At 40.1% G+C, this 27406-nt stretch overlaps 3 protein-coding genes across 7 annotated transcripts; 1 reads left to right on the top strand and 2 right to left on the bottom strand.

Annotated features, from left to right (window-relative positions):
- Positions 1-1248: 1248 nt before the first annotated feature.
- On the bottom strand, positions 1249-6981 carry thg1l (tRNA-histidine guanylyltransferase 1-like). 4 transcript variants are annotated; one of them, XM_085475072.1, is made up of 7 exons: positions 6923-6981; positions 5985-6098; positions 5721-5897; positions 5454-5623; positions 5282-5370; positions 3505-3612; positions 1249-1592 (listed from the first exon to the last, which is right to left on the bottom strand). In XM_085475072.1, the coding sequence occupies exons 2-7, from the start codon at positions 6086-6088 to the stop codon at positions 1431-1433; spliced, it is 810 nt and encodes a 269-aa protein (XP_085331198.1). In that variant the 5' UTR covers positions 6089-6098; positions 6923-6981; the 3' UTR covers positions 1249-1430. The 4 variants fall into 4 exon arrangements, with proteins under 4 accessions (XP_085331198.1, XP_085331213.1, XP_085331189.1 ...); XM_085475087.1 differs by having other exon boundaries at positions 5985-6182; positions 6923-6980; XM_085475063.1 differs by lacking the exon at positions 6923-6981 and adding an exon at positions 6402-6466 and having other exon boundaries at positions 5985-6182.
- On the top strand, positions 6654-8846 carry lsm11 (LSM11, U7 small nuclear RNA associated). Its single transcript, XM_085475050.1, has 4 exons — positions 6654-7204; positions 7658-7797; positions 7872-7955; positions 8268-8846. Exons 1-4 carry the CDS (start codon positions 6751-6753, stop codon positions 8592-8594), a joined length of 1005 nt encoding a protein of 334 aa, XP_085331176.1. The 5' UTR covers positions 6654-6750; the 3' UTR covers positions 8595-8846.
- A 2070-nt stretch (positions 8847-10916) lies between these two features.
- clint1a (clathrin interactor 1a) lies at positions 10917-22989 on the bottom strand. Of its 2 annotated transcripts, none has more exons than XM_085475029.1 (12): positions 22783-22989; positions 18945-19049; positions 18126-18222; positions 17583-17691; positions 17056-17220; positions 16736-16910; positions 16338-16554; positions 16117-16207; positions 15491-15550; positions 14614-14921; positions 13419-13629; positions 10917-13312 (listed from the first exon to the last, which is right to left on the bottom strand). In XM_085475029.1, the coding sequence occupies exons 1-12, from the start codon at positions 22821-22823 to the stop codon at positions 12969-12971; spliced, it is 1923 nt and encodes a 640-aa protein (XP_085331155.1). In that variant the 5' UTR covers positions 22824-22989; the 3' UTR covers positions 10917-12968. The 2 variants fall into 2 exon arrangements, with proteins under 2 accessions (XP_085331155.1, XP_085331163.1); XM_085475037.1 differs by having other exon boundaries at positions 14614-14918.
- Between the last annotated feature and the right edge of the window lie 4417 nt (positions 22990-27406).

Raw genomic sequence — 27406 nt, 5'->3', positions numbered from 1 at the left:
TGTAGTGTGTTACTGATGGTGACCTTTGTTACTTTGGTCCCAGCTCTCTGCAGGTCATTCACCAGGTCCCCCCGTGTGGTTCTGGGATCTTTGCTCACCGTTCTCATGATCATTTTGACCCCACGGGATGAGATCTTGCGTGGAGCCCCAGATCGAGGGAGATTATCAGTGGTCTTGTATGTCTTCCATTTTCTGATGATTGCTCCCACAGTTGATTTTTTCACACCAAGCTGCTTGCCTATTGTAGATTCACTCTTCCCAGTCTGGTGCAGGTCTACAATACTTTTCCTGGTGTCCTTCGAAAGCTCTTTGGTCTTGGCCATGGCGGAGTTTGGAGTCTGACTGTTTGAGGCTGTGGACAGGTGTATTTTATACAGATGATGAGTTCAAACAGGTGCCATTCATACAGGTAACGAGTGGGGGACAGAAAAGCTTCTTACAGAAGACGTTACAGGTCTGTGAGAGCCAGAGATTTTCCTTGTTTGAGGTGACCAAATACTTATTTTCCACCCTAATTTACGAATAAATTCTTTACAAATCCTACCATGTGAATTCATGGATTTTTTTTTCACATTCTGTCTCTCACAGTTGAAGTGTACCTCTGGTGCAAATTACTGACCTCTGTCATCATTTTAAGTGGGGGAACTTGCACAATCGGTGGCTGACTAAATACTTTTTTGCCCCACTGTAGGCTTCCAGCAGCCATTCATACTGAGCCGGTCATTTATAAGTGTGATGATAACTACCCCACAGCGCACATGTCAAGGATAAAGTGTATGCAGGGTGTGTGAGGTATTCTTAGCTCCGATGACAGTGCAGCCCATTCACGTCTCTAAATGGTAAGCTGGCTTCAAGACAAGGCCGTGAGTTCCTGTCAAGGTATTGATTTCTGCTTTACTCTGCTTATTTCTTTTCTTACTGGACACTGCAAGGGAATGCTTTGCAGAAGTAGTATTAAAACTCAAGGATTAGAATTTTAAGGTAAAATAGATTTGACACATGCTGAATACCCCTGAGTAATAAGAGCAGGAGGCCAAGAGAAAATATGTCAAACGTACTGAAAGATCAAGTGTTGGTAGTATTCTAAATGTCATTCATGGTATCAGATGAGGGCATATTTTAGGAAAGGCAACCTTAGGAGAGCCACATGCAGGAGTAAATAGATATCACACTATTAAAACACTCACATCTGCTTTTCTTTAAACATGACAGACATCATTATGCAGTCAAAGAAGGGAAGTTCCAACATATTAGGAACATTTTTATATATGAAAGTAAGAATACATTGGATCTTCATGGGTAACATGTCATTTGACACAAAGTCAATATAAAGCTGTAGCTCTGGAGTGGCTGCTTAAAAGGGTCCGCTTCCGACCACCTCCGAGGTCAGATGCGTTCAGAGTTGTTCTCCTTCAACAGGAAAGGTTCGGTTAGCAGTTGTCATCCTCCAGGATGTCTGGGTGCTCCTCCCAGAACTGCTCTCCTATAAGGTCACAATGGTAGGCCTCTACCCTCCTCCTGCTACGTGTGACGGGCATGTCCTTTTCCTCCCCATTTGGCAGCTTTGTGCGTTTAATGACAGTCTCATCTCGCTAGATAAGACAAATGAGAAAATTGATTAATATAAGTAGTTCAACATTTGGAGAATAGATAAGCAGTACATAATCAATCAGTCCGGTACCTAAATCCTGTAAAATTATTTTGTGGGATTTGGTTTTGAGTGCATTTAAAAAAAAAAACCCTCAGAGGAGCTGGTGCAGTGTGATGCAACCTAACTTAAATTTCTATGAAACCAGCGTTTCCTGCAGTTAGTGTCAGGTCTACATCCAGTGCCACAGCAAGTGGCAGCCTGACACACTACACATTACAGTGATTTATACTTTGTTATTTATTTATACATTTGATCCTATGAAAATCTCTTCTTTCCTTTTCTTTGTTTTTGTGTGAGTTTAAATTTCCCTTTCACAACCAAGGAGCATCTAACTGCATAAATAAATGTCCTATTAAAGGAATTGCTACTATTACATGAAAAGGAAATTTCTAAAAATGGCTTCTTGCACTCCATCCACAATGTGAGGTCATGTGCAATAAAAAAAGTGTATGCAGCTGCTGACATTTCTCTTTCATGTACAACAACAGAAATACCAATAAAGGGGAAAAAAGGCAGTGTGGTGATTTTAATGTTTCAATCTCAGACTTCACTGCTTCTAACAAGAAGAAAAACAGACACCATTTGAAAAAGCGAGCCGTTAGTGTGCTTAAACATGCAAAAACAACCACAGACTATATAAATATGGTCACACCCATGGCCCACTGGTTTGTGGACTACTGTTTTGAGTTTGAGAGAGAGGCATTTTGACTGGTGTTATAAATCCTGATCTAACTAGTGAGGGGTGGATGTGACGGAGAAGAAAACTGATGTTGCACCATACAATAGCAATCTATCAACCATAAGGCAGCCATTCTAAAATGCATACCCTGCTTTAACATCTATTTCACAGGAAATTTGGGAATAACTTAAAAAAATAAATAAAACAATGTGTTATGTTAAGGTAGGACTTTCAAAGTTTCAAAAGGTGCGACTTTTACTTTGAAGGCTAATCTTCCCCCTATCCAATTTGCGTCACACTTTCTCAAGTTATTACTGTTACGCTAGTAGTTAGCAAAAGCTTGTGGACAAACAGGAAGAACCGCAGGCAACCTTGGAAACCTGCTAGCAACCAAAGCAATCACTATGAGCTTTTGGGTGCAGCATCTTCTTTGCAAATATTTCACCAAGGAAGATCCAGCAACCTCCAGGTACTCCACTGCCAACCAGTAGAAGAATACACATGTTTCCCTACTGGTCCAATATGGCAGACAAATCTTAAGCAATGTCTACGTGATGTGAATGAGAAACCTCATAACAAGGGAATTGATTTATGCAAGCACAAGAGTTGATCCTGCTGGCTATTTAAAAGAATTCAGGTTTTTAGGCATTTTTTTAAACCTTGGATTCAATTTCTGGACAACAACAAACTTCTATGTACAGGTTCTGACGTCACCTCAAACTGTTAAAAGGTTTTGCCCTAACTTTTTGACACAGAATTTGGTGCATTGCCGCAGGTGGAGCAATTCGTCTGGTTAATTCCAACAAAAAACTCTGACATATTAACTAGGTACTGAACCCCCATGCAGACTGAGTCCAATTTCTTACAGGGACAAGTGGCGTTCATGCACATTAGATTAAGCAATAATAGATTTCGTGCCATGGATGTCCAGGGCTGCACATGTACCGCACTGATTGGATCAGCGTGTCCCTGCACTTCACTGAGAGGCATACCTAACCTGATGAATGGAGGTGGGTGGACTGATCAAAATATCAATAGTATTGACACAAATGCCTGTATCGGTATCGGACTGATAATTGCGTGATAGGATCTATACTTTGTTTCTATCCTTTGAGTTTAGTAGATAGCCCACGGAATAGGGGAATAGATTTAAAACCCTTCTTGAGCACCTCACCTTTTCCCAGATGAGGGTGGTACCTTTCTTGTGGACGGCAGATTCATTGTTGTAGTTGATACCAAATTCTGTGAAGAGGATCTCATTTTTATCTCCAGCCAATGTTCCCTGAAAAAGGCAGAAATACTGTGAGACATCCAAACTTAGGTGTGTAGCTACACAATCCCTCACATGGTCTTTAGATAGTACAGTTTTATAAACAGCTACAACAAAAGCATGACAGGAACACCACCGCCCACCAAACCGCTGGTTATATATAGTGGCTGTTTCTTTTACTTTGGAATTAAAACTAGAAGAAAATCAACAAGAAATAAATAGTAAACCACTCTGTCATTTTTTTGTTATTATTTGTTGTTGTTATTATTACGTAGGAATTATGAACCATGAATGTTGGATAAGGTATAAATAAATAACTCATGCTGCCTAAACATCCACCCAAAACCCATCAGCTGGTTCCAGACAGCCCCCACAAGAATGAGGTGATTTCCAGAGGACAGCTGCGTCAGTCTGTAGCAGCTGTCATAGCTAGTGACAGACCTGTTCCTGTACACACTATTTTAATGCACAGTAATAAATTGTTCACAATGACGTAGCTGAAAGCTTACATCTTTTAAATAACCTCTTTGTTTACTCGGATGAAATATCAGAAATAGTACCTTGAAACTTATCAGCCCCTAAAGCCAAGTGTTGTGTAAGTATATAAGTGATATTATTAAATGGAGAAGATGTTTGTTTTGTTTTTAAACTGAAATTATACTGATAGATGAATTTTTACAATTAAGACATTCTTAGCTAACGAATCAACCAATTTATTCATTTTCACAGTCCGGGTAGGTAAACTTATATATTTGGGTTTATTACTTTTTGCCAGGTCATGTAAGTTTGTGTTGATGGATAGCTCTACTTGTTTGTTATTGTGGTCTTGGCTCACTCATTTTATACTCTGATTTTTGGGAAATCTGTTGTTCAATAAATATAACACTAATACATAACTAAGAAGTTGTTCTTATGGCTACTTGGGACTCAGGGGAAGGGGATGCCTTTTTCATATTGTGCCAACTGGGGGCTCATCGCCTGTTTCCTCGCTTTTTGGTGGTCTGGTGAGTTATTTGTTTCTGGTTGGCAGTTTTCTATAGCGTGTGGGGAAATAATGGAAATAATCCCTTTCCTAATAGTTTTGGGACCTCACCTTCCTTCTAGGAAATGTTAAAAGGGCAGATTTGCTTACTGTGGCTAATTCACAATATTCAATACCCTAAATTAACCTTTTAATTTACAAGTAATAGATAATACATAACTATATCAGCACCAGCCATCACTGCCACTAGCTTGTTCCTGATGCTGTTTAGGAGACCAGATACTCGTAGTTGAAAAGCTTTATACCTACCATAACGTATCTGTAGCCAGAAAGAAAAAAATCACCAAGTATGGCAATCAATTATCCTTTATATGGCACATTTTGAGAGATGTGAGCATTCACTGTTGTTTTTTTCTGACACATGATCAGCTGATATGGATCTACAAAACATGCTGCTGGAATCTATTGGTAGGTAGAAGCCAGTGTGTCATTTGGGACATGGTACACTTTGAATACTGTGTGGATGACCTTGACTATAAGCGACAGTCTTTAACATATCGATGCTTACAACCTTAAATATGTGGGCATTACCTTAATATGATTTTTTTGATGATACCTTTTTCAAATACTTATATCTGTTAATAAGCACTTGCAGCTGCCAGTTTACACTCAAAAATACATTAATCAATTGTGTTTCACCTTTAAGCGATCCTCTGCCTGTGTTGTGCTGAGTCCTTTTCTTTGCACTAACATCCAAAACACTGTGTTGTACAAATTATTTATGTGACCTTAAAGAAACAGAGACACAATGTGACATATTTCCACCACGCCAAATGTGTGATTTACCATTCAGAGCATCATTTGCACTTACAGTCTGCCTGCCTCCAGCTAAGGTAGTCTCTAAGGTTACGATTGCTAGGATATAGGACCACCCGTCCGTCAAATCCCGGAGGGTACAGGAGGGGCTGATTCTCAAAAAACTCCTTCCAGTAAAACACGTACGAGGAGGAGAACTGGGAGGCCACGTGGGTCATGAGCTTACTGTAAGGAAAAGAGGGGACAAAATGAAGTCAGATAAAATGCTAGAAGATGTCTGTGTGAAAATGATGTTATTCAACATTATGTAAAACATCAGCACCTGGCTCTTCTTTTGAACCAGGTAGAAGACCGGTTGAAAACAAAGCTGAACTCATCACTTTGGCCATAGGCAACAACAATATCCTCCAGTTCTTCCATGACAGAGCGTGCACTCCTTGTCATCAGCCCCAAGGCCCTGTCGTCATTGGGCTTTGCAAACTTGTGCTGCTCTGCAAACCTGAAACACATAATGCATTAAGACGCCAAAACAACAATTTGGATTCAAATAGCTCCTGGTGTTTTAGCGCAAATGAAGAATACTCACTTGTGAAAATTGCGACCATCCAGTCTCACGACAATGTAGCAGTTCCGCAGACAGGTGTCATCTGTTTCGAAGTTGCGCACATACTCAAACTTACTTTTGGCCATGTTACTGGATCTGGAGAAAAGACGGACCGAAGGTGTAAGAGAACAGCACGAAACACCAAATCTGCTCGCTGTACTAATTAGCATTGGGATGATCCTGAAGAGAAAGCACAAGGAGCGAAAATTATATGTCAACAGTGGGAAAATATTCAGTCAAAACGGACAACTACTATGATATAAAAAACTAAATTCAATAACTTCAAATGATGGAAAGTGTTATTATTAAAATGATCTGTGTTATACGTATGTCAGTTCTCTATTTAGAGAATATATAAACTAAATATATCTAAATAATAAGAATAATTCTCTTCCGCACATTCAAACACGTTGGTTTGTATACGGTCCGCCCAGAAATTGTGTCGTAGAGGAACTACAATCACCCGGAACACAAATTTTCGGAGCTACGGTAGACTTAAAATAAAACGCAAATAATTTCCCGTTTCTTCAGCCACCTTAAAAATAATGCTTCAATTTTCAATTTTTTTGGATGCTTTGCGGAATTTTTTTTTAAGTTTTAAAGATTTTACGAAAGTAATTTGCTTTCTAGCGCCATCTTGTGCCTAAATAGAAACTAAACTAGATACTGTACATCTAGGAGGCTATGGGACTTGTAGTCCAGTTGATAAACACGACAAAATACCCAGAATTCCTCGGTTGTTTTGAACATGGAGGAGAGGGAAAAAAGAAGTGTAAATTCAGACAGTAAGGAGACGTTGTCAGCACCCTGCTCCAGCCCGGCCTCGGCGCCGGAGGCTGGCAGTAAAGCCGAGGACGATGGCGCAGATAAACTGGACGTCTGCTCGGATAAATTTGATCCACTCTTGGCCTTGTACTCACCGACAGTGCAGCTTCCCATCCCAAACATCAAGTGCTTCAACAACGTGGCCGAGTACGAGAGCTTTCTGAAGGGCGGCCGCGGGAGAGCTAAACCGGAGAACGTGGAGAAAAGGCAGCGTAAGGCGATGAAAGGCGTGGTTGACCTGGAGCGCATCGAGAGGCTGAAGAAACTCATGGTGAACAACCCGGTATCTGAGTCAGAGGAGGGAGAAAGCAGCAGCGGCACGACGCGGAGGAAGAGGAGGCAGAAACCTGTGAAAAATGTCCTGACGAGAATGCCCCGTAGGTTCAACACTCATCATGTAATGTGTTGGAGACCTAGTCCCGCCTGGGCAGTTTCACTGAGCCGCTTTAAACTTTAGGAGGGACTAGAATACGATATTTGTATTTATTAGAATACACTAAGAACTGACAGACTACCCCAAATAAACCGACAAATAAAATAAAATGTCCCAGTAAAATAGGACTACTGGAGTAATAAAAGACGCAGAATGGCTTGGTTGGCAGGTTCCTAGTTGTGGTTTACGTATAACCCCTTTGCCCCCAATAAAATGAAAACCACATTACAACATTACACACACACATATATATATATATTTCATTTTTAAAATATTTTATTCATAATTTTAGCATTACTTGTTACTTTAAAGAAGCATCAGTTTTAGCTGAATTCCCTGTATCATTTATCATAATAGGCAGAAGCAGCTGTGCGACCTGCTTGTCTTGTGTTTTCAGTGTGTAAAGGCAGTCCTCTGGGGGAGCTGTACCGCTGCGTGGAGGAGAGGATAAGAGTCAAAGTTCACGTCAGGACTTTCAAAGGTCTGAGGGGAGTGTGCTCTGGCTTTGTCGTGGCCTTCGACAAGTTCTGGAACATGGTCAGTGATCTCATGTGGCATTCTTGAACTACGCAAATTTCGTATCTTAATCGTTGGTTATCTCTCGCTGTCAGGCGATGGTGGATGTGGATGAAACGTACAGAGAGCCTCTGTTTGGAGAGGCTTTCTATCATGAGAAAGCCCTCACCACTACACGGGTAATGGATGAGTTTTCATTCTATATATATATATATATATATATATATATATACACACACACACACACACATGAGTAAAATTTTGTCCTTCGATTTTCTAAGGAAAGCTAGAAACATTTAGTTTCTAATGACTACTTCATAATAACAGCTATCTGTGCTTTGCTGATTAAATGCTTGCAAGCAAGCTGACAGTAGTATTGCTGGCTTAAATTGTAAAGGTCTTTTTACATATACATATAGAGCACACGGAGCGCTTTTATGTGGTTCAGTTGGATGAAAATCTTAAGAATGATCAAATCTTTGTATCTGCAGCTTTTTGAGAAGCTAAGTCTCCAGGAAACCTCTGAATGTGCTGAGTCGGTGAAGAAGCAGCCTGCAGATTCTCCCAAAGAGACTCCAGAAAGTCGTTCTTCTTCTCCTGCCGTTGGTGTGAGAGGAGACAGCAGGACAGCAGACTCAGATCTGTCAGGAGCTGCTGAAACCGAAAAGGATGCAAACAAAACACTGCTCGTGGTCCAAAGTCCACAGGCTCGCCAGAAGAAAGAAACCAAGACGTACGGCAAGGTCCATACGCGCCACATCAACCAGCTGTTCATCCGTGGCGAGAATGTCATCCTGGTTAACCCCCAGCCGCTCTGATTTTCACTCTTACATTGATCCCGGGCAACAATGCAGGGTTTTTTGGAGCATTCTGCGCTAACTAGTACTGACAAATTCTAGAGATTCAGATGGATCACAGACTGATGATTTCTATCATATTGATATGGAGGTTTGTCTTTGCCCACCAGAGAAATGATTTTGCTTTTGATAAATAAAAGCTTTCCAGTTGTAATTACAGAAAAGTGTGTTTGTGTGTGTTTTGTTTTTGCCTGTTTAGTTTATTTGACACCCTGTAAAGGAAACCCAGTGAAATGGCTGTCTCCCAGCAGGTGGCACCATAAACACACCAGAGCCATCGAACAGGCCATTGTCATCTCAAAGAGCTTGTCCCTTTATGTTGCATTTCCCCGCTAGTTTGAATGGGAATGACAGCGCAGTCTCAGCGGACTTCATAAATGCATTATGAATAATTGAGTTTGTGAAGCTCGAGATTGCAGATGGCACTCAAAAGCTGTCATTTGTCTTGACGTCTTAGATTGCTTTTACTCTTTAATGGGCACATTACCCATAAAAGCACGATTTACTGCATCTCTTAGAAGTTGTAAAGATGTTGCATTTTTTTTTTCCTTTTTAAATGACAGAGGTTAGTTTTGGATGATGAGTGGCACAGAACGACCGTCGCTGCAATGTTTCTGGGTCTGCGTCAGATTTCTTTCTGCATTTCAGCGTCTCTTAATTTGTTTAGAGACTGACCCTCTTTCCATATATTTTATGTCATAAGTGGGGCATGTTCTATGAGTAAGGTGAGCTTTTATTCATTTACTGTATATAACGTTACTTTTCATATAATGTATCAGAATATTATTAGTGTAGCCCATTTAAAAGGCCTCTCCAGAGAGGGAAAAAATGGGGTCAATTGTTTAATGCAAGCTGTGTTTGTCACAAAAGTGTGTTCCAACAATCCCTGATGCAGTGTGAGCAGAGCACAGTACTGATTGTGTGGTCTAATTGTGGCAACAACTGCAACATCTGTCTCTTGTGTGTGTTATACCAGAGTAATGAGGCCATCACTTGCACTGGGAGAGACTATAAATTTGACAAATAAAAGAATCCAGCGCTTCCTTAACTGTAACACCAAAAGGATTTTGTTGCATTCCTTAAGTCCCGATAGTCTGAAAGTGCAAAAGGTTCAAAGCATGTGTTGAGCTCAGGAGCTGCAGCTGGCTCGTTGCTTTCTTGATTTATTCTCTTGTGTTCTATAATCAGTGTTTTTTCAGCCTGGGCTACCTTTGCAGGACCCGGCGGGTAAATTGGAATTAGCTCAACTTATCAGAAAACAGAAGTACAGTTAATTAAAGACCTACGTGGACCACAACTGGTTTCACAAGAAAAGTTACTTAATCAGCAATAATGGACAAGCTGAATGATCAAAAAGTGATAAACTCACTGGCTAAAATTAGAGCTAGAGTTATAACTGTTAAGTTTGGATTAACAATTGAAATACAGTCCTGTGCAAAAGTCTTGAGTCACCTCATTTCTTTATATATTGCTAAGAAACCTGGAAACAGGTTTATTCAAACGTGCAAACATACAGGGTTACAATATGCAAGGCAAATCAGAGTTTGCACAATTATAACAAGCGTTAAGGTAAATATTTGGTATGACCACTTCTACGCTTCAGAGGACTGCTTGCATAAGAGTTCAGACTTCTTTAGTTTTTAAGGACATGACTTTCAGATACTGTTAATCTATAGTTTAGTTCCACTCCTTTTGTCCTCCACTTGAGCAGTTTTCTCATTTTAAAATTTTTAAGGACACACTATGCTGCGATATGTCAGGTTTTCACCTATAGATCTGTGAAAATAACCTTGTTGGTGCAAAAAATAAATTCTCAAACTGTGTTTAAAAATTTAATTTTATACTGATTATTTGTGAAGTTGCTTGTTGACCACAAGAGGAAAAAATAACATTCCTCTGAAAATGGTCAGGTACTGGACTGAAAAGGAGTTGAAAAGCAGAAAAGCGTCCAGAGAAAAACTTTGAAAGACCTTTTTAAACATTATATCAGTGTTATAAGAGATCCATAATAAAGATTTGAAGTGGTACAGGAGTCCTTGTGACTGGCCGGCAAAAAGATAAAATGCTGGGGGATCTACCTGAGCTATAATGCATCTGGCAGCGCGTAACTTTTCTCTTTGATTTACAGACGGCCTTTTGAACACCGTCTCATTACTGGCACAAATTAAACTCCCATCAAGTAAATGTAATTTCCAAGCCAAGTGCAGATGCTTCACTTTTGCTGCTTGAAGCAGTTTTGAATGAGGCTAATGACACAACACACCAAATAACACACACCATTAGCAAATTTCAATCAACTGTTTAATGTTGTAGATAAAGAATCTTGATGTGTAAATCAAATCAAAATGGGAATAATGCAAAATTTCATTTTCTAGAAGGATTTCCATGATCTTACATTTGCATATACTAGTGTTTCAACAATCCCATTTTTGAGAGGACCAAGAGGATTTAAAGTAGAAAAGAAAATGCGTAAAACAAACCTCTACGGATATATATATGTATATAATAGAAAAAAAAAACAAAACTAAAAACAGCAAACAGATTTTGGTCATTTTAATGCTTCAGACACCGATGCAAGGCTACTATGTGTTAGTGTGCTCAGCCTTATGAGCCCTTGAGAGGAGGGTTGAGAGTAGAAAAACACAACTTAAATCCTCCTGAGGCTGCAGAATCCACCGCCTTCTCCTGTGGTCAGTGAATTATTTATCTCAGCGTCGACACACCAAAAATGTCAGGCAGTCAAGATTCAATTTTGATTATCTATCACTCATCACAAGGATCAGGAGGCAACCACCGGCAGGCACTTGAACCACTGAAGTGCAATGTTGTGTACATCTATAGCATAACGAAACTGGCATACAGCTGGATGGGACTGTTCATGATGTGCTACCCGATGACACAAATGCAATCCAACCAACATGCTGATCTGAAACACGGCAGGTTAGTGCTTCCTCTCACACAATCGTCTGTACCTGATAAGTCACTAAACACACAGACTCGGACTGATGGTGGCTATGACAGAAAATCTTTTCAGGACTCCTGCTCCTGCTTTAATGTGCAACATTAATCAACATGGAAGGTGTCGTGTACCAAAATGCACTGATGAACATCTAACAGACAGCTGCATTTTACAATCTTAACAGTCTGAATCAACACTTGAGGTTTGAATGAATTTATCTTGGTGTCTTGTAGCTCTGAAGTTCTCACTGGCCTTAATAGATTGAAAACAAAAACAAACAAACAAGAAAAAAAAAGTTGAATCAGATGAACAAACAGAACTAGTGAAACAACTGCATCCGCCATCTGTACAGACAGTACACTTGGCTTGAGGCGCAGGCATATTTGTACCAAGCACAAAAACTCCATCCTCGCAGCTATTTTCAACACTGCAGTCACATTGTCGCCTTCAAAGAGGTTGACTGAAGAGAAAAGGCAAAGGTCTTTCAGGCACTCTACTCCTGTATAAGGCTTTTCTACCTACTGATTATCTCATTTGGATGCTAACTGATTATAATTATCAGAAGAAAAATATAGCTATATACCAATAAGAAAGGCAAATTCATGGTCTTGCAGGTGCAACTCCTCAAATTCAATTGATAGCGTTCACTGCAAATAATTAATTACTCCAGCTGCAGGCACATTTGAAGTCTGGATACTTATGTACAAAGAGAAGGTGTCAATGTGCTTTGTTATAGTTCTTAATTCATATCAGATTTGGTCTACATGATACAATTCTTCACATTGTCACTGCCTCTCATATATGAGCTTCATAACTTATTGTTAGGGCTTCAGATTTCTATTTACACGTTGAAGGAAGAACGATGACATTAAAGAAAGAGGTAACCTGACATCCTTCAATGTTTGTTAGGAAGTTAAAATGGCAGATCAAGCTATCGAAATTCATGATTCATCAAGTTATCGACATTATATAGCAAAAGGAAAAAAGGAAAACAAACGCAGCTAGTTGTGTTTTTTTGCAATTCTGGTGATTTCATTTGATTGAGGTTATAAAGCAAATCCCCCTGACATTCTCTCAGTGGCACTTTCTTCTTTCTGCTCACTGATATACAACTAACCTACAAGGCACACCATCATCAGAGTGCCTGACCATGAACCCAGACCTGACAGATCATTCGTTCAAACGCACGCACACACTCATTCACTTAGATCCAAATCATATTACTATAAAAAAGAGATTGCAGGGTGTTGGTATTATGATAGTTGACATTATTGACATTCAAGTACTCTTTGTTTGCAGCTCTTAACAATCCTTCACCAGTGGACGGAGAGGGAGACTGCCACTGCTCCTCTTATAATCTTTGCTCTCCAGTTCCATCACTTTCCAAAATTTCCAAAGTCAGCAAAAGCATCTTGTTTGGGCTGCTGGGCCATCGCAGGGTTCATCCCCATCCCCATCCCACCAGGCATCCCCATGGTCATACCTCCCTGTGGCATCCCCATGTTCATCCCACCTTGATGCATCCCCATGTTCATCCCACCTTGATGCATCCCCATGTTCATCCCCATTCCCATCATGCCCTGATTGGGGGCCATGCCCATTCCCATCCCCATGCCAGCACCAGGGTGCATCATGGGATTAACAGGAGGTCGGGCAGCTGTAGGTCCCAGACTCATATTGGAAAATCCCTGGGAGAGCATGTTGCCGGGTGCCTGGTTGCCTGGAAATAACAAAAGAGAAATTCAAATTTTAAAAAGACTTAAGCCAGAACCTGGACTGTGAGGTTGTTGCCATTCATGTCAGATCTGAAGTACTAATCCTCTCACCTTGTTGGAGAGTGTTGAGACTGGGCTGGGCCTGTTTGGGGGGCTGCATTCCAGGGCCTAGGAAGTCCAGGCTGATGTTAACAGAGTGATCTGACCAGGTGGATGGAAGGGATGCTTTGGCTCCTGCACCTTGAGATGACACTCCCTGCTGAACAGGCTGGAGAGACTGCATGGGCTGTGGTTGAAGAGGACCCCCCATTGTCTGGAGGGGCTGGCACAGATAAACAAGCAGGCAAAATGTTAGAAAAAGAGCTCATTTGTGCCAAATTCATAAAAAAATTGAGATGCAGTTTTTACTTCATTATTCAAGCCTCTAAACCTTTAGCATGACCCACTTAACCTCGACAGAGGGAAATCTACCCGAGTCTCTTTCTTAACTCAATAAAAACATATCATTTAAAATAAATAGACGAAATGGAAGAGGTGAATGTCTTCCCCCCTTTAAAGTAGGTCAACACCCTTTTTACATGAAGATACAGTCAACATATGTGAACTTTCCTTGGACTTTTAATGTTTTTGTGACTCAAATCTCATTTTTCTCATTCGGTGTCAGTAAAATGAGGAGTGGGTGGTTATGGAAAGGTCTCAGGGGAAGATGAGCATCTGGAGTGGCTGCACATTAACTCTCCACCATCCCGCTTGTCCTTTGTCTTTCAATCACATGAAGTATGTCTCCATCACACAAGGAGGTCAAGGTGCAATGTTAAAAAGTGGGAGTAAGAGGATAAATGGAAGTATTTGACCCTTAGTGATAATAGTTATCTAGCTTGTCACATCTGGAATTAATCTATTATAAACAGCATGTGAAAGAAATTTTGCACAGCATTTGAATTTGTAGGCCAAGAGCAAACAAGCATGTGGTACGATAAAAGGTACACATTTTGAATTCACAAAAACATGCTTAATTCAGATTCGGCATTGACAAGATCTAAAAATATTGCTGAGGAAAATCCAGATCTAATCACTCGAACTTACTATTGGAGCTAGCAATGTCTCATATCTCATGCTATGCTTTATATACCACACACTAATCCATATCTCTAGCTCTGTATCCATGAAGCCTAAGAGTCTGTGACCCAAGAGATTTTGATTCCACCTGTATTCTATTTACACCCGATAGGACTCTTGTAATGATGTGTAGAACAATCAATAATTTAACAAGGATGTGTGTATGAATGAGTGCAATCATGCATACCTGTGACTTAGACTGGGGTAGGACCGTGGTGCTCACACTCTGTGTGTTGCTCATGCTAAAGCTGAGGCTCTGAGAGGAGGTGAGAGACTGTGTTGGCCCCATCAAGTCAAACAGGTTTGCTGAGGCAAGACCAGAGCCTGAAGCTGGGGCCGGGGCAGCAGTTGGGGTGGCAACAGAAGGACCTGCATTCATGGGTGCAAAAAGGTCATTTCCACTCATGTTGCCAGTCTGAGCAGATGCTGGCATCTGACCTCCAGGAAAAGCATTCCATTCTCCAAAGTCTCCATTGGGGTTAGAGGGTTGTGCTGCTGCAACAAGAAAGGCAGAAAAACAACAAAAACAAAAAACAGACAGCTGCATGAGTGTCTTTATTTGCCATCGAAACAGTGATATTTGTACTGTGAGCCGTGCAAATATTTGATTCAGCAAAATCACAAATCTGAGCCTGACAGTAAACAATAGAAAGCTAAAGAGGTTATGTTTTTGAGGACATTCTCAGTGACCACTGATGGCTCTTTTTAAATTTTTATTGAACTGGCCTGGCCTAATGTCTCTCTCCCTCTCTCAGTCTCTCTCATCTTTCTCCACCCCCACCAACTTCTTCCTCTGTCCCCATCTCCTTGTCATCCATAACAGGAGTTGATGTGTGTCTGTTCTTATTATGCAGAGCAGGTAGCAGGCTCCATATGGCCAGGGCTCCCTTCCAGAATCCCTCTGAATATTCTAGTGGTATGGTTGCAACAGGACAGCATAGACATGCACACACACACCAACAACACACACACACCAACAACACACACACACCAACAACACACACACACCAACAACACACACACACCAACAACACACACACACTCCAAAAACTTTTAAAACCAACCCGAGGACAGTCCAGCAGAGGCAGCAGGTGAGGAGAAGTCGGCAAATCCACCGATCAGGCCTGCATTGAGAAACAGAAATAAATTTAAAACAAGTGAGCTCCAGGTGTCATTCCACCATAGTTAGCATTCCCTTAGTGTCAGAAGTGTAGGAGGGAGGGGAGGGGGAAGCAGTGAATAGGTGGAGGGGACCAAACATCTGTTCAGTGCTTCTGCCCTCTCCATTCCCTAGGGACTCCTCCAAAAACATCTGGTGCACTTAGTTCCCATACATCAACTCCCTCCTCCTGCTGTCCCCAAAAAATGGGAAGCTGCTATCAGCAGCTGGGCACCACACTTTCAGTAGAGTCTAGTGTGTTCGTGCAGCTACTCTGGAGTTTTTTTCTTTGTGGTACTGTAACGCTGAACTAAAACGGTTAGTCCTGGATTTACTGGTATGTCACAATTGCAGTGACTGGAAGGTATTTTTCATTTTGGGCAGAGACCATCAGTTTCTTTAAGGATCCTGTCCAATTTGTCTACTGGAAATTTTTTTTTTTTTTTACTGATAATAGTCTCATCAATCTTCTCATAAGACAGGTTATAAGTGTGCTTCACAAAAGGTTTCTCAAACTTAGTGACATTATACCTGTGGCAGCAGGCTGACTAGGTGTTGTGTCCACCATCAGTAGATCAGCAAGGGCAGCATTGGTTGGCTGAGGGGCTGCGGCTGGCTGCATCTGGAATTAAAACAAACAACCAAAAAAATAAAATAAGAAAGCTAAAAACTCAAGATTCAGAGTAAACATAACCAGCCTCATATCAATAAAATCTTCTCTCAATTCATTTGTTGAAGAGCGCTATTGCTACCTGTTTGGCGGTGGTATCTGGGCTCTTGTCTCCTGTGTAATGGGCTGCGGCCCCAAGGTCTACTTTCTTGGATGGCCCTCCTCTCTTCCGTGTTGCTGTCGTCTCTGTTGCTTGGACAATCTGTAGACTTTTTGTGGTAACAGTCTCCTCTTCATCTTTGAACTCTTTTCTTTGCTGGCCATTGTGAGATGATCGACCCCTGTCCTCCTCGTTGTCACTAGGGACAAAAACAACATGAGAGGTAAGGTGACCAGACACAATCATTGTACACATTCTACCCATCAAGAAACACACAAAGCTCTGTGATCACATCTTCAAATGTCTTTGTCCTAAATAGCAACAAGAAACTTTCCTTTTGTGTTTAGTTTCCTTGCATCAGATCGGAGGCTGTATCCTACCTGAATCGATCTGGTGAGTCGTCTCTGTCCTTCTTTCTAAACTTGTTTATGGTGTCATCAATGGTGGTGCCAATTTTGTCACTGATTTCCCCCAGCTTATCACTGAAGGGGAATGGCCCTTTTTTCTCCCAGTCATCATCCCACTTTCTATCACCAGAGTCATACCTGTCCCCCGCTATTAGTGGAAAAAGAGAAGCAAACATGAGTTGGACATCATAGGATATCAGGTTATACTTCCGCACCAAAAAGTAATCACATCAGTTCCAGCTGCTCTTTTCCCAACACCTCTATTTACAAAATGTGCACATCTGTGGACTTACAGTAGCCTCTGTGTCCCATGCTGTCAGAGGATACACCAATGTATTTGTCTTTATTCTTCTTTGCCTTTTTCCGTTCTTCCCTAAGCCTGTCATCATCCTGAACAAACTCCACCATCTCCTTCACCTTCTGACGTACATTCACACCTTGGTCCTTCCCATTCTCATCTAAGGGTAGCAATTTAAGGAGAAAGAATAACAAAACTGATTAAATTACAACAGTAATACACAAAATCCAGACACAGACAAAGAATAATAATTATTGTGTCCTTCCTTCTAAACAAAGTCTAAAATACACACATGGTTTGGGCCACTGAAAGCAGCTTTACAGTAGTATGCTAAGAGTTTCTGGACTAAGCACTGCTTAGGGCCTCCTTCCTCCTTCCATTCATTGCAGCCCACATTAAAGCTGTTGTTGATACAGAACTTTTCACCTCATTACAACAACATTCAGCAAACAAAATGTCTAGCCATCTAAGATCTAAATTAAAAAAAAAAGAAAAAAAAAGAAGACCAGAATGATACCTTACCTACAAAATGGTAGCTTTCTAGTGATCTCAAGTCATACAGATGTTCTCTGGCACTAGTCACAACCCTTTCAGACCCGTTCCTGATGAGATGGGCTAGCAGTAATAGAGACTGAAGGGAAGGGGGGAAGAAAAAAACAAAATGGGAAATTAAAAAAAAGATTTAAGATTTTATTTTTAACTTCAAGTTTGGAGTTAACCCAGTTTGTTCAAGTTGTGATTCTTGTGTCAGACTTTCGTTTACTCTCAATCACAGTGTTTCAAACAATGTGGTTTGTCTTCACATCTCTTGCTGAGTGAAATCCATCAGTAGGTTATTTGTAAAAAAGCTTAACCCAATCTTAAAGTTCTTGCTGATACCCGATTATTGCTAAAAGTAAGGAGAAAGGCCTTTAAAGTTAAATCAAATCTATTAATTTTAGTTTAGCAAGTCCAAAGTGTTCCACAGAATGAAAAATGTTCTCAGCACTTAGGTCTTCAAGCCTTGTTTCACAATTAATGCAAGAACATGCGTTTGTGTCATTTTACAACAGCACTGAGGCAGACCTTGTAGACTCTCCTCCAGTTCTTTTTGTTGTCCCGCAGCATGCGGGCCCACAGCATGTTCATCACCTCTGGGAACTGTTCATACATGAAGGTGGCTCTGTTTATAAAAAAAACGGAGGGGTGGGGGGGGAATTAGACTTTTTACTTTCATGTTAAAAAAAAAAAAAAAAAAAAAAAAAAAAAAAAAAAGCATATCTGCAATTAAGCATATCTGTGTATGCATAGTTGCATAAGAAGAAAGCATGAACAGTAAAAGCCAGATGAACTCAAACACTGATGTCCACTTTGAATATGATAAATAATCAACAATGAACACTTGGGGGTTTAATATTCTCATTGTTTGCAGTTCTGTGCAGGAAAAGACTTGAGGTCAAACGGGACGCTTGAACATCAAAAACCATTTTTTGTAAAAACAGCTTCTAAATGAGTCATTAGAAACTTCTGTGTCACTCATAACTTCGGGGCTCATACGTTTTTGACAAAGCTTTCTGCACTTAAAGAAAGTCACGTAAGACACATCAGAGGTAGTTCACGGGAGTTCTTAGACATTCAGATGCAGGTAATTTACAGCTTAACTTTTAAACTATAATTGTTTATGGTTGTTTATTCAGAAACGTTCTGCTGACTTTCAAAGAAGCCCTGTTTCCTGTTTTGATGAGCGAGGAGGCTTAAAATCCAGTAAGAGCTGGATTTGTCATAGAAGCCTGATCTTTAAAAATAATGTTCATGGAAATGCAGATAAAGGGATGTAAGGTTTTCTTTTTATTTACAGTGGGTGCTTTTCAGTAAAACATAAATGAAATAAACAACAAACCTTACCTAGAAATTTCACTCATCAGCTGTCCTGATGGTCCCCAGGGGTCATCATTGGTGGCTTCTCTCACCTTAGACTCCACCTCGGAGTAGTTCATCACCACATTGGTTCTATAATAACAAACAAAAACAAACTTCAATTATAATACATTTTATTTGTCATTTCTGCTCAAAGTATGCACCTGCACCTCAGCCCAGCAAGACCAACATGAATGACAGTACAAAAATCATATAAAATCAGAGACTTAAAGATGCTTAAGCCAACCACAAGTGCCCTTTTAAAGGCTAAAAGAACAAAAGGATCACGTGTTTTCTATAACTCCTTGTCAAAACCTAAAACAGCTTACCACACAGGCAAATGCACAATGCGTTCAGTGTAAACACATACATGCAGGCTAAAATGGCGATGAATAAAACAAGAGTTGCTGACTGATTTTGAGCTCTAGTTAGAAACTAGTACAACAGGAATCAGAGACTCAAATGGGAAGAAATCAAAACAATGAATCTCTCTAAGCATTTCAGGCTAAAATCTGTGTTCCAAATATATAGGACTTCGTATATTATAAAAGACTAAAGAAGTAAAAAACGCAATCACAATCAGTACAGAACTAACAAAGGCTAATCAAACTCTGCCTTATATTTATCCAGGATTAGAGTCTACAAATCTTGTTTCTACTTAAAAATATAGCCAGCATTCTGTAAGGGAAAGAAAAAAATATCACGTCTTAGCTTCAGTGTGTATAAGGGTTCCACCAAGATCTTGAAAAAAGCAAAGGACTTTATAAAGTTTTTCTTTACCTTTTTTTATAAAGTTCATTTCTGCTTCTGTAATTTCTATTTACATCACCTGCTGTGCATTATTTGACAATGGTGTCCTTGTGTTTTTTAATTGAGATTTTGCATCTTTATTTGACTAATCGCCGTTTGTGTAAGGGGATTTAATTTAACATGTCATTTGGCATCTATTCAGTCATAACTGGATAAACTGGTTATCCCTTAATGCAGTGTTTGCATTAAGGGAAGCAGTATAGCCACTATCCCAAATTGTATATGCAACGTAAAACTGAGCCACAACCTGAGACCTTATTCAGATTTAGAGTATTAACTTGTTTGTTACAGAACCGCAGAACTATGATCAATAATCATACAGGCATCATCTTTAAAATAAGTAAGCAGGCCCTGCTGCAACTTTAGCAATAAAATGTGGCAAGGCAAATAAGCAATTTGAAATTTCTACAACCTCCTCCTTCACTACTGCCACATCAGCAATAAACAGCACAGCGCCTGACAGAGCAACACTGATTTGATGCCATATTGTTAACAAGGATACACCCTCTCTGTGGTTTTCAGGCAGACTGCATTGCTAAAAGTTGCAGGGTATGGTTACAACTCTGACAACATACTCTCTTTTGTAAAATGTGGCTTAAGCCATGAAAAGTATTTGAAAATTACCACGCCAGAGTCCTTTCACAGCTAATTAAAATAAGCCTCTGGGCCCAACCATGGATCACAGTCAACATTTGCTGAAAAGTCCCAGACAGACATTCAAACATTCTATATCCAAGAGTTTTCAAAGGATTCTGGTTACTCCATGTGTAGTTATAACTTTATATATCCAGAATTTCTCTAGCTAGTTAGGGAAAATGCTAACCTGCCATGCATGAATGACAGACAAAAAAATAAAAGGCACTGATGCAACTGCTTATCTTCACACAGAGGTTGCTGCTGTTCTAGATATCAGCTAGATAAAACGGAAGCTGTGATACTCTCAGTGACACACAATCACACATATTTCCACTGCTATACTGCTGAAGCATTTCCCTTGCTCTTCATTGCAACTGCACTTTAGTTCTTATATTAATGTTAACTTTACTCATTACAAAAGTTAAAAAAATAAGAAAAACAAATCAGCATTTTACTCATTATATTTAACAAAAAAAAAATGCACATAAAACCCTCTGATTAATCAGAGGAAGAATGCAACAATCAGTCTTAATGACTCAGCATTTATTGACACTTTATGAAAACAAGTCAACAAGTTCCCAATTTCAAAGGTCTCAAGACACGAGCTCTTACACCACCCAGTATTTCAAATAAAGCCAGATTAGAATGAAGGCGCACTCATTCAGGCATAAAAATAATCTCTCTTTTAGTCTGTCAATTCAAATTGCTTTATATTATAAGTTAAAATAAAAATGGTGCAGATGCATCAGAAAATAAATATATGCAACAATATACAGTATTTATACAATACTGCAGGATAGTGTGATCTATATAACATTAAGTTTAGTAAATAATTTACATGCTTCTGGGTGTGTGTGTGTGTAGATGAATGAATGTCTGGCACGTCATGACCATTGTTTTTACAAGTTGCGGCATCTTTATACATCTATGCCTCGTCTCCTTTATCTCAACTGAAACTTAAGTTCTTTCAAATGTGGAATTACTGAGTTAAATTTTGTAAAGTAAATATTTCCTTCTTTGTCTGACTCGCTCCAACAAAAGCAAAACATGCTGCAGAAGGTCACACACAGAGGGGAGTCAAGTGCATCCACAGGATTGCATTCTTGGATAGACTTAACACACTATTGTCTGACTGTGCACAATAAGCCACTAAGCCCTTGAAAGAACAAAAAATAAAAATACATTTTTAAGAAAATTGTGCAATAGCCTACAAAAGCTTCAGAGTACAGTCATCAGCTGAAAATAAACCAGCAGCCAAAGGAGAACAAATGTGCTGAACAAAGGTGTTGGATTGCTCTTTGATAAAGCTAGGTAATAAATTACTGCCATGGAAGCTTTGACCAACACTCCCATCAAACTATGCAAAAATGCACCGGAAGCAAACAAAAGAGAGAGAGGGAGAAAGCTTGACATCCACCAACAAGTTACAAAACCCAGCAGATGACTGATCACTCATTAATAAATACTCTGTAGTGGCTCTTTTAAGTAGAAAAATAAATAAAAACATAAAGCACCCTCAATAACAGTAAAGCCAACTCAAATAACAACTGTCGTAAGTTGTGGTCAAACTTCTTAACACACACTTACGTTTACTGGGAACTAGTTGCCACCAACATGATTGTAAGCCAAAAGTGTAAAGGTAGTTGTTTTTTAAGGGTGTGTTTTTATTTTAAAACTAACACGATGTGTTAATTTATGTATTTATGTGTATGCTAGCGTGACGCTGGTGGAAAATCTACAACAATCTAGACAATTGTTGTATTGTAACTTAACGACGAACAATTTAACTTACAACTCAAGGGCTCTCGTGCAACTACCACAACGTCGTGTGTAACTTAGCTACAAGTGTCAAGACGATCGTAAAGCACTTCTACCTTAAATTAATTAATTAAAAATGTATTTCCAGGCAGTAGCAGCTAAACAGGGGTTGGACGACAAGTCTGTTTCACATAACTCCAAAAACACCCATTGTTTAATTATTCAGCCTGGGAGCTGTCAAACTAGCTTAGCTGGCTAGCCTGGTCAGCTAGCTACCCACCCAGTCAACAGGCTACATAATTAGCTTGTTAGCCAAGCAGGTTAGCATGCGCTTTCGGAGAAAACGAACAAATGTCAAGCGCAGTCACACCATATCCTTTTAGTTACAGTTTAGCTGAACGACAAGGCAAGAAGAACTGTAAGAAAAACAAGACACCCACACTTAAAACAAGAAGTATGGTGTTTGTAAAAGTCAGTTAACTAATTCGCTAGTAGCATACAGGCTAGCTAACTTGTAAAGAATGACGTGACGTCAAAGTTTTGGGTACGTGTCTCTTTCAAACAGGTAAACTACAAGCACAAATAACTCGTTACAGCCGTACTGTGATAAGAAGATACTCACGCTTTGTCAACCAACTCCCTAACTTTCCACATGTTCAGCATGTTGGCTCTGAGAAAGGGGGCTTAACGCCTCGGCAAAAGCCTTTACTCCAAACGAACACCGACACCAAACCTTGAACTCTGGAAAGTAAACTATTCTTCACCTCGCTTTCAAGACAGGAGGCGCAAACGCACCAGCAAGCAGACAGGAAAGGTTACTATGGGAAATGCCCGTGCAACGTCATCAAAACTGCGTAAAGCAGGATTGGAGTTGTAGTTTATAGCATGTATTCGGACACCACCTTGATACATGATTACATTAACCTTTATATAAAGTTAGAGAAAGAGCTTTCGCAAATTATTCACATCTATTAATGACTATGGGGATATTTAAATAATGGAAAAAACGTTCTAGGACGTAGACATATTTTTAGAATAAGGACCTCTCACTGAATTTGAGAAATTGTTAAATTAAACAGTAAAGTTAAAAAACAAAACATAACAAGTAAAACATACTAAGACCCTATATAAAGTACTTATAGTAATTCTGATTTACGCAATAGATTAGTGATGTCAAACATAAGGTCCAGGGGCCAGAATTGGGCCAACAAATCAGCCAGAATTCTGCTGATATTCTCTTTGAAAAAAGAGAATATATATAGATATACATTTTAGACTTTTAACTGTATTTTCACAACTTTTACAGCTTTTTCTACTAATAAAGACCTACCCCATAATCACCATTCATACTACACCAAAGTAATTAAGTAACAGAAAAACAATTAAATAACAATTCTTACCCATCAGCTGTAACAAGCCTGACAGGGTATTGTTGTCAGCCAGGTGGGTGGAGTGGACGCCAAAATTTGTGAATGCGATAACTTGAGAACAAGGTGATGTAGAAATTCGTACCAAAGGCGCATCTAATAAAGCTTGCGGACAAGTTTGACTCCCAGTGAAGGTCAGAGATCAGGTTTTCTGAAAAATTTCTGAATGCCATAACTCAAGAAGGAAGTCACCTAGGATTTTCACATTCATACCATAGGTGCATCTACTAAAAGTCTTCGGCAAATTTGAATCCTGGTGATCTTGAGCTCAAGGTCAAGGCCACTGGTAAAGTTTTCTGAAAATCTTGTGAATATGATAACTCAGTAAAAAAGTCACCTTTGATGTTCAAATTGATAACATATCTGCATCTACTAGGAGCCTGAGGGGTCGCACTGGAAGCCAGCAGTATTTTTCGATCTACTATAGAAATGTTTATGGGGGGGTTTTCTGAGTCACACACATTTTTTTTGTGAATTAACAAAAACTTTAATAATTACAGGGCAGTCTGAGCAATGAGCTACCAGAACTCCTTTTTAAAAACACATTTATTTTTTACAGTTTAAGCCCAAAGAATCATGCTAACAGATTTCCTTGTTGCTACAGCAGCATTTCTTTATCATGTATAAGAACTGTCCAAACTGTATAGGTATACTTCTTTACATTGACTGAAAGTGGGCTGTATAAAATTAGTTTGACATTCCTGCTATAAAGATGTGTTCTTCTATATCACTTGTGCTTTCAGCTTATAGTCATTAAGGTTCACAGGAAGTTGAGACAAGATGCATTATGCTGCATTAGGCCAGTGTTGCCATAGTAGTGACAAAAGGTTTTTTTTTCCTATTCGAGAGCACTGAGAACTAAACAATTTCAGTTCCTTAAAAAAACAAACTCAAAAACAAACATGAAGATAAAACTGGATGTAAGAGATCTTTGAATATATTGTTCAGCATTAGATATTTTATGCTATCACACATCTCCAAAATACAATGTTATACTGTCTAGAGTTACCATTTCTATAACACGTTTTCCTCAGTTTGTTATTTCATAGCAAAATTCTTTGGCTTTGACTTCACACAGCTTCCTGCACTATTGGAATGGGTGCTCTTCTTTGTCCAGATGAACTCCAGCTTCCCCCAAACTATGGGCTGCATCACAGACAGCGGGTCACCACCCCATGTGTTCACCATCCCTCCTCATCTGGCATTCAGGCATGCTACAGTGACCCAGTGATGCTGTGTGACAGGCCAGGCAGGGCACTGGCTGTTTGTGTCAATCCAGATCAATCACTCCCTCTTCTGGACGGACAACGTCATCAACGTGCAGAAAGGTCACGGAGTGTACTCAAACCAGGCCTTATGTGGAGTGCAGGGAGGTCAGCATAGCAAGTGAACACCCTTGAAAGACTGTGTATTATATTTAATAGACACGGTTGGCTCATGAGTTACCCGTATATGTATTCCAGAGGGTCATTTTTATTTGGGATGAATTAAATGATTGGCAGTAGTCATTTTATCTGAAACATCTTTTTTTTTCTTGATTCTCCAGTGACTGGGCGTGTGCAAAAAGTGTTAAGCCTCTTTGTCGTATTGATTGATATTCCACGGGGCAAGATAAACCCACTCATGCCCCGCAATCGACAGGGCTTCTATTCTCTAATGATACATGTAAATATGGCCCACTGCTTACACTTCTATAGGAAAGCAGAAAGAAACAACACAATAGCCAAAATACAACCCATTTGAGAAAAAAAAACAAGAAACAGCACTTAACGGCCCAGAATGCACTGCACCCAAGGGAAAAACCTCAATTACTGTTACACGTCCGAAAAAGGAGAACTCTAGGAGAAGTGATTGCTGAGATGGAAATGGCTGTGTGTATGTTTGTGCATGTGTTGAGTGTGTTTTTGTTTGTGTGTGTGTGACTGCGTGTAGGGTGTGGTGGGAAAGGGATGGCTAGAAAGGCACTCAGTAAAAAGATCTTTCAGAAACACTTTGCCTTGGTGACGTTGACACGAGCTGTTGATTGACGTGGACTTCTCGACAGAAACCAGGGCTATCAAACTATCTGGCTCGCATTAGGAATGGCACGGTCCTCGGGGAGGGGCCTAAGTGGTAAATGATGTTGCTCGAGACATTCTCTGTCAACAACTGGTGTGTATTTGCGTTTGTGCGAGTGCTGAGGATGGCAAAGTATTCAATCAAAGCTTTGATTGAAAAAGCCCTGTGTCCTTAAAGATCAGAATCCCGTATGAAGGGGTGAATGTGAGTGTTTGAGAATTTTGTTGTGAAAACAGTGCAATGCTGTGCGGCACAGGGAGGGGAAAAGGTGCTGGCAGAAGACTTAATTGTAAAAGTATAATCTTGAGCATTATTCATGGCTGAGAGGTGATGCCAAAGAAAGCTTTGCACAGTCTCAAAGTTCAAAAAAGAAAGGAAAAAAAACATATTTTGCAAGAATCTGTGTAGACATTCTTTCTTTGGATATGTTAAAAAAAAAAGAAAAAAGAAAAAAGAAAGGAAACCCTTTCTTGATATTTCATATTTTGTAACCATGTCTTCTATTCATCATCTTGCTCCTCAGTTGATCATCAATTTGGTCTACTGAGACCAAGTTGTCACTAACGACTTGTGAGTTTTAGGAGATGAAATACTGGGGAAGACAAACACATGGTAATGGTAAAGCAAGCAGCACTAGGGGGCACTCTGACTTTTCTGGTACTGGAGAATGCTTGTGTGTTGCACACGGGTGAGTGTGCTCAGCGCTGTTCAAGTGTGTGCGTGCATATGTGTGTGTGTCAGTCGGTGCAACCACTGGGAGTCAAGGCTGTGTGTTTACATGGCTGAAGTTCCCATGACAAATGTGGTCAGAGCATCATCTTGAACTGGGAATGCGCGCAGAAAAACTTGCACAGCTCTGCCATTATTCTTCCTTCTCAAACATGTGCTTCCAATCTGCCGAAACACTTGGCGCTCTTTTTCTTTTGCTGTTTTACAGTGTCATTATAAAACAATGTTCTTTGTTTTGCACATTAGCAATGAATTAGTGATCCTGCCCATCTCTGTGCCCCGTGGAAGAGTTTCTGATCTGTGGAGTCGCTTGGCTTGGGGCCCGGCTTTCCTCCTGTCACTGCGAGGGTTCTTTTGCTGCTGTTATATTTCAGGCTGTTATTGTTGGCCCTCTTGCAGCCCCGGTAAGATCTTTAGTCCTTTTTCCCAAGCGATATAACCCCCACACACATCACACAGTATCTGACCCCTGTCTGCATGACACATGACAGGTCCACAGTGGTGTTCATGTGTGTGTGTGTGTGTGGGTATGTGAGCAAGGAATGATGGGTGTGCGCTTTTATGTGGGTCTTTGCTTTCATGTAAATGTGTTGTAAATATGTGTGCCCTTCATAGATATGTTATGCAAGTGCACAGAGCGTATCTGGCACAGTGTGTAGGTATTGAATATGCTTAAACAATGAGGCCGCTTGTCACATGTTCAAAGTCGTACAGACAACCCGCTGTGATCTCAAGCCACACTCGCAGATGTTCCTAATGGGACGAGAGTAGCATTCGCATTCCTGCGGATAACCAGTCTGTTTATTTTTCTCTCTAAACCGGAGTGGATTGCCACTTTCTCTGGTGAGAAAAAGGATAGAAGATGATAAAAAATAAATAAATACAAGGAGGCTGATGAGAAGGCTCCCACCGCAGTTTAGACCTCCAAAGCCAACTTGTCAGTCCTGCTAAACCAGCATAACCTCAGCAGTGGTGATTTAAGGGTGACAGTAATGCAGGGTGTAATGGAAGTTGATGCCAGTGTGCAATTGT

This window comes from Copadichromis virginalis, linkage group LG2 (assembly GCF_057382275.1).
Source record: "Copadichromis virginalis isolate Kocher_CV1m ecotype Utaka linkage group LG2, C_Virginalis_male_GT1.1, whole genome shotgun sequence".
In the NCBI taxonomy this organism is placed as follows: Eukaryota; Metazoa; Chordata; class Actinopteri; order Cichliformes; family Cichlidae; genus Copadichromis; species Copadichromis virginalis.
This window is presented reverse-complemented; position numbering and strand designations above follow the sequence as displayed.

What these genes read in the sequence shown, in the direction of transcription:
- thg1l (XM_085475063.1), bottom strand. An exon ending in TGGTTCAAAAGAAGAGCCAG is followed by an intron (nt 5,624 to 5,720) that starts GTGCTGATGTTT and finishes TTTTCCTTACAG; the next exon opens with TAAGCTCATGACCCACGTGG. An exon ending in AGGCAGAGGATCGCTTAAAG is followed by an intron (nt 3,613 to 5,281) that starts GTGAAACACAAT and finishes TGCCTTTTTCAG; the next exon opens with GGAACATTGGCTGGAGATAA.
- lsm11 (XM_085475050.1), top strand. Translation starts at nt 6,751, where the DNA reads ATGGAGGAGAGGGAAAAAAGAAGTGTAAATTCAGACAGTAAGGAGACG. An exon ending in TCGACAAGTTCTGGAACATG is followed by an intron (nt 7,798 to 7,871) that starts GTCAGTGATCTC and finishes TCTCGCTGTCAG; the next exon opens with GCGATGGTGGATGTGGATGA. An exon ending in AAGCCCTCACCACTACACGG is followed by an intron (nt 7,956 to 8,267) that starts GTAATGGATGAG and finishes TTGTATCTGCAG; the next exon opens with CTTTTTGAGAAGCTAAGTCT.
- clint1a (XM_085475029.1), bottom strand. Translation starts at nt 22,823, where the DNA reads ATGCTGAACATGTGGAAAGTTAGGGAGTTGGTTGACAAAGC. An exon ending in AGGGAGTTGGTTGACAAAGC is followed by an intron (nt 19,050 to 22,782) that starts GTGAGTATCTTC and finishes TTGTTATTATAG; the next exon opens with AACCAATGTGGTGATGAACT. An exon ending in CATGGGACACAGAGGCTACT is followed by an intron (nt 16,911 to 17,055) that starts GTAAGTCCACAG and finishes TTCCACTAATAG; the next exon opens with CGGGGGACAGGTATGACTCT.